Source organism: Myotis brandtii, unplaced genomic scaffold (genome assembly GCF_000412655.1).
Source record: "Myotis brandtii unplaced genomic scaffold, ASM41265v1 scaffold743, whole genome shotgun sequence".
NCBI classification, from domain to species: Eukaryota; Metazoa; Chordata; class Mammalia; order Chiroptera; family Vespertilionidae; genus Myotis; species Myotis brandtii.
The window spans coordinates 381952-388414 of record NW_005370960.1 but is presented as its reverse complement, the minus strand read 5'-3'; the positions used below and the strand labels follow the sequence as shown (position 1 = coordinate 388414).

General features: G+C 53.6%; 1 protein-coding gene across 2 annotated transcripts; it reads right to left on the bottom strand.

Annotated features, from left to right (window-relative positions):
* Positions 1–654: 654 nt before the first annotated feature.
* Positions 655–5102, bottom strand: FIGNL1 (fidgetin-like 1). 2 transcript variants are annotated; one of them, XM_005882866.2, is made up of 2 exons: positions 4704–5102; positions 655–3753 (listed from the first exon to the last, which is right to left on the bottom strand). In XM_005882866.2, exon 2 carries the CDS (start codon positions 3741–3743, stop codon positions 1734–1736), a length of 2010 nt encoding a protein of 669 aa, XP_005882928.1. In that variant the 5' UTR covers positions 3744–3753; positions 4704–5102; the 3' UTR covers positions 655–1733. The 2 variants fall into 2 exon arrangements, with proteins under 2 accessions (XP_005882928.1, XP_014386049.1); XM_014530563.1 differs by lacking the exon at positions 4704–5102 and adding an exon at positions 4029–4257.
* Between the last annotated feature and the right edge of the window lie 1361 nt (positions 5103–6463).

The following is a 6463-nucleotide window of genomic DNA, read 5'->3' as shown; positions in this document are numbered from 1 at the left end:
TTTCCAGCCCCGTGTCCACGTGGAAGGCATGCTTTCTGAGGAATTTACTGCTGGGGCTTTTAATGCCTACCCCTAGCCCCTCTATCACCTGCTAACAACCCTATTGGCACCAAAACAAAATACACAAACAGCCACTGCTTAATTACTCATGTTCCATACTTGAAAAATACTATTTCATTGAGTCTTTAAAAATTACAAAGAGTGCATTGTTGCTGGAAACAGTCACAACACCGACACTGCACGTGAGTCCAGGGAGGGGTCCCAGCTCCCCTCGCTCCGGGCAGCAGCGGGGAGTGTCCGGGAGCTGCCTGTGGACGTGCAAGCAGCCTCGTCCCTGAACAGGAGCCGGCTCTCTCCTCGGGATGCAATGCACGTCATCCACGAGGTTTAAAACCATTTCGTGAACCCCATCAACAGGCTAACAATCCTCCGTGGTCGCATATTCAGGTTGTGTGTTTTCTCACATCTTAAATGTTTCAATGACCTGATCTGTGTGGCACTGACATCAAGAAGAGAAACATCTTTTGGCAGATACGACCCCACTCCTTCCAGAAAGGCTGGGCACACCACTCTCTCCCACCAGGTGTGGCCATGGCCCACGCTCCGAATCCTACTGTGAACTCCCAACATTATCACACTTTTCTGGTGCTTTAATAATTTCTAGTGTTTAATTTCACATTTTGATGCTTTTGGCTCCATGTTGAAAGGTGAATGACTGGTAGGAAAGATAGCGAAAGATCAATGACTAGGCAGTCAACATATTTTCGTTTACAGTAAACAAAGGTTACACAGCCCAACGTCCTGCCCTAACTACACTCCCAAGACGGACTCCGTGAGGCCATCCCCACGACAGTCCGAGGGGCCGTGTCAGGGAAGATGCTGCCGATGACGCTAACATGGGAAACGGTGAAAAATGAGGCTACAGAAGAGAAAGCTGCACAAACACCGGGAGGAACTGCTCCCAGCTGTTCACGGTGCTTCCCCAAAGGGGCGGCAGCAGCCACTCTTTCCTTCCTCTGCTCACCTCCACTGGGTGGCGCTTCCACAACGAACACGCATTATTTATACAGCAGAATGCGCCATCACAGAAAGCTGCAAACGCTTATTTTTTGAAAGATACCAATTCTCCAGGCTGCCACCTAGTGTCAAGTATGTATTGTTAGACAACACCTGCCCCCTAGGAAACCATTCCCCTTCAGTCCTGTGGCACACCTGCTCTCAGACCACACTCTGCTCTTCCTGAATGTTTCATTAGCTGGTCCTGCGAAGAGAAGAAAACAGTAAGAGCTCACAAACTGAAGTAAACACTGGCACTGTCCCTCCAGTGTTTGGTGAGATCTTACATCTTAAACAACAGTGAGCCATGCTCTGTCTCGAACGTAAACCACAGACTAGCAACAAAAGATCCGTGTAAATCACACAGCCTTGTTCACAAGTAGGACTCAGAGCTTCAATCTGGGCTCACTATTCATCCCATTGCACAGCTTATAAAGAAGGACTTTAGAAACAAGACAAGATCCCTCGCGTTGGGTATGACTAGGTGTACACATCAGGGAACAACTGGAAGAAAATCAAGCTACTAGCCACACAGGCTGTCAATTGCAATTGCTTCATCTGCGGTTCGGGATTCAGGACACACACTCCCAGGACCACGGATGAAGCCCCAGGTTCCTGAGCTCTAGGCCGGGAAAGGCTGTGCCACACAGACACCCCTTTAACTGTAAGGGTCCTGCTTACTTCCCACAACCGAAGGTTCTGTTCCAGTTTTCATAAAGCTCTAGGTCTGTGGGAGACACGCTGGGCCGCACAGTTCTGAACGCATTGTCGAAGTCCACGTAAGCTATGGGTGGGACCTGGTCCGCCGTTATGGTGGCGATGTCGGTGGCCTGTAAGCTGCGAATGGGGCCGAGGGACGCCTCTCGGCACAGCTGCGTCATGTCAGCGCCCGAGAAGCCTGCCGACCGCTGCACCACCAGCTCGATCTCCTCCTCGCGGAGGCTGCACTGCTCCCTGGACATCAGGCGCGTCACTATCTGCTTCCGGGCTGAGGCCTCCGGGAGGGGGATGTAGAGCCTTTTCACCAACCTCCTCCGGGCAGCCTCGTCGATTTCCTGAGGCCGATTGGTTGCTCCCACGACTAGAATGCGATCTTCAGAAGACGTGGTGGCTCCGTCCAGCTGAACCAGGAACTCGGTCTTGATCCTCCTAGAAGACTCGTGCTCCCCATCTGCCCGCTGGGATAACAGGGAGTCGATTTCATCAATGAATATCACAGCGGGCTGCTGGCACCGCGCAACCGCGAACAACGCGCGGACCATCTTCTCCCCCTCGCCCACCCACTTGGAGGTCAAGGAGGAGGCCGAGATACTGAAGAAGGTGGCCCCAGACTGACTGGCGATGCACTTGCCAATCAGGGTTTTCCCAGTCCCAGGAGGCCCGAAGAGCAGAATCCCCTTGGGCGGGCCCCGCAAGCCCGTGAAGATGTCGGGCCGCAGCATGGGCCACACGACGATCTCCTTTATGGTGGCCTTGGCGAACTCCACCCCCGCGATGTCGTCCCAGGTCACCGGGGGCCCATGGTCCATAATCTCACTCATAATCAGTTCGATCATCTTGGGCTCCAAGCTCTTCAAACGCTCATCCACGGGGGGCGCTGGCTCTGAGGGCCCGGCACTGTCAGGCTTGTACTGCACCCCCCCACGTGCATCCCCATCTGGCTTAGGTACAGGAGGGACAAACTTCCCAAAAATTCCTCGGGATCGACTGGCGCCCAGGGACTTCTTGACGCCGCCGCCATAGGAAGGCGCTGCCGCCCGGGCAGGCGGGTGGTGCTTTTTCTGCTGCTCCACCCATAGCTGCTCCTTTGCGGTTTTAAAGGTTGGCAGGCCGCCTTCCTCCCGGTGGCCATTCCCCTCCATTTTCCTAAGAGCCTCACTCAGGGTCGGGGCAGAAAGGGCTTCGGCGGGGCCTGAGCTGTAGAAAGCGCTCCTGTCCCAGGGGCCTTCGCCGCCGGCAGGAGAGCGAGGCTGACGGGGTAAGAACAGACTCGGTCCCGGGCTGGCTTTCGGAGCGCTGCTATTTTCCTTCCTGACATTTCCAAATAACGGGGTGGCTAAGTCACCAAAGGGTGCTGAGAACATGGGACACGTCTTGGGGGTGTTAGTCGCCACAGGGGGCTGGGCACTCAGAGAGCCCGAGGGACCGCTCTCTGGGACGTCCGGGGCCCAGCCTGTACGGTGAGCTGGCTTAGTCAGTGGGTCGCTCTCCCGAGAACCACCACAAAGGCTAGACTTCGGAGGATCGGGGACCACGGCCCCCCCATGGATCACGACGGAAGCATCGGCAGGGACCAGCAGGGAGCCTCGGAGCTTCTCGCCAGCCCGCATCATCTCCTGCACACTGCGCATCTGGAAGACATTACTCAGCGACAGACCCGACTGCCACTTGTCACTGTCCGTCTGCTGCGCTCTTGCTAACGTTAAAACGCTTTCCGCATAGTTATTCAAGCCCGTTTCCACGTTGTCAGAATCAATGATTGCCGAGTATTTCTCTGCATATTTCTTGAACAGTTTGGAAGCACAGACCTGGGAGATCTCGGAGTTGGCCCACGCATACTGAACGCGCAGCACCTGTGCCCGGTAGGCCTCTGCCTTCTGCTCGGCCGTGCACGTGCCAGACGTAACTGCAAAGTAGTTCCTCTGCCATTCGCTCAGGTGCACAGCCCTGGAGCTCGGGGCCTGCATTTTACAGGTCCTACAACAGAGACAAAGGGAAGCGTCAGGAGGAACTAAAAGAAGGAGCAGGTGGACTCTTAAGTCTCTGCTCATCTGAGAGAAGGGACACTGGACCTTTCGTTTATAAAGTAAATTTCAAGCATTTAAGATATAAAGACCTGACCTAATAGAGCTGCTGAACTATTTTAGTAATAACTTTCCGCACAAATAGGGAAAGCATTCATAAGGAAAGGATTTAAAATTAATCTGCAAAAGGAAGGCGCCACGGAAGGAGCTACAAACAGCAAAACAAACCAAGCCTGGGGTGGAAGTCGTCTCCGAGGAAAAAGCACAGGAATGATCTCAAGCCTCTTATTACCGCCGAGCCTTAGGGTTCATCTGTAAAGTGAGAGAAATCACTGAGCGCCAAGTCACTCCTCGAACATAGAAATGCTTTCCTAAAGCTGTCACCAGCCCTTCGGCACACGTAGGCGCCGAGGCTGGGATGTGAAGGAGCCCGAGACCAGAGCGTCAGCACTGGGGCCGGAACCGCACGAGAGCTCACTCCAGGCAGCTGCACGTTGGGTCCGTGTGCAAACACCCTCGGGGCTACCGCCAAAGGGCAGAGCGGCAGCGCTTGCTCACTCCAGGCAGCTGCACAGCGGGTCCCATGTGCAAATGCCCAAAGGGCAGAGCGGCTAGATCAGGAATAGGAACTGCTGGCTCACTACGTGTTCGAAAGGCCGTATTCGGGAATGAGCACTTCACACATGAACCCCGAGGCTCTCACCGTTTCCCGATTTCACCTGAAGCATTAAAAAGCGAAACCTTCGTGATACAGGAGCCACAAGGAGGACACAATCTGCTGTCAAGTACCTATATTTTAGATTTCTTCCCTCAGGTTATCCTTATCAGCCTCCATGCATTAAGGTAAAATTACTTTAATACAATTACAGATGAACATAGCCTGGGGCTGGATGTGGAACTTACCTGCCAACCCACAAGGAAAATGTGTAAGAAGCTTTGAAGTTTCCGAACAGCACTGCATAAAGGAAAAACCAAGAACTTGTGTATTTTGAAATTTACCGTCTGAGTTACTTGTGAATACAGCTTAAGGATCATGTTTTATAGTGTGCACCTCCCATAATACCTTACAAAGAACCTGTTGCACTGTAGACAGGTGTTCGTGAATCTTCGCTAAAAACAGTAAACGTAAGCCCTGGCTGGTGTGGCTCAGCGACAGAGCACCAGCCTGCACACCAGAGGGCTGCGAGTTCGACTCCCGGGCCGGGGCACGCACCTGGGCTGCAAGCTTGTTTCCCGCCCGGGGCCCCAGCCCAGTCAGGGCGCATGCCGGAGGCGACCAATGGATCTCTCTCTCCCTCCCACCTTTCCACTCTCTCTAAAAATCAACGGGGGAAAATATCCTCTGGTGAGGATTAAAAATAAAAATAAACTTAAGACTCAAGGAGATTCTAATTTGCTTAAAGCTCTTAAGGCTAAAGAGTCAAAACGAGAACGGACAGGTCCCGACCACCCCGCGCCCCACACCCTTTAACTTATTTTAACCTCTTTTGTGCCGCACTGGGAATGGGAGACTGAAGGAGGGGAGTTGGCGCAGGTTTAGCACAAACCCCTCTCGCTGGGGACAGCCCTGCCACCTGCAGCCCTGGGACTCCGCACAGCCGGGTGCCCGCTGCGCCCACACCCCTTTCCGCTCCGCATCCCCGAGCTCCCAGCATTCACCGCGGAATCCCACTTCCTCCTTGGAACTCAGTGGCTCGTCCAGCTCCCCGGACGCGGCGGACACAGCTGCGGGCCGGCACTGCTCGCTGGCTCGGCCACTGTCCGTTCCCACGGATTCCGAGTCCCCGGCATCCTTCCGGCGTCCCTGGACCTAACGGGGACGCTCGCTCAGCGCTCATGGGCACCGCGTGCCCCTCTTTCCCCACCTGGAAGAGTCCCTAGGCCAGTGGTCGGCAAACTCATTAGCCAACAGAGCCAAATACCAACAGGACAACGACTGAAATTTCCTTTGAGAGCCAAATTCTTTAAACTTAAACTCTATAGGTAGGTACATTGTCATTAACTTAATCAGGGTACTCCTAAGCTGGCCTTTGCTAAAAACGTCCTCAATCTGATGGAGGCACGTTCGCTGAGGTCCACCCCTTCCACCTCTCCCATCCACACTCGCCTTGTAGACTTGTTTCGTCTACGTATCTCCTTCCGTTCATCCTCTGTATGTCCAAACCATCGCAACATACCTTTCTCCATCCTCCACACTACATCTTTCACTCCACAACGTTCCCTAAAATTAACTTAATAAACTTTACTTAAAGTTTTAAGTCTTAGTTGAACTATAGGTACGTTGAATAAAACTTGATATCATACTTAATAACAATATTATTTACTGATAAAGTTAAATTCCTTACAATCTACCTTACGATATCCATAAAATTAAATCACGACAATGACTGGCCCAGGCCGAAAACCGACTTCTGCGCATGGGCCACGAAGTTTCGCCCGCACGTGGTATTTCGTGGAAGAGCCACACTCAAGGGGCCAAAGAGCCGCATGTGGCTCGCGAGCCGCGGTTTGCCGATCACGGCCCTATGGTAAGGTGTGCTCTCTCGCTGCAGGGGCCTCCGCAGGTCAGACCTGCCCCTGCCGTCTCCCCGCCTCGGGGTGGGCATCCCGGGCGGGAGCTGCGCAGACGCGTGCGGACCCTGCAGAACCTTCCAGACCCCGAG

What these genes read in the sequence shown, in the direction of transcription:
- FIGNL1 (XM_005882866.2), bottom strand. Translation starts at nt 3,743, where the DNA reads ATGCAGGCCCCGAGCTCCAGGGCTGTGCACCTGAGCGAATGGCAGAGG.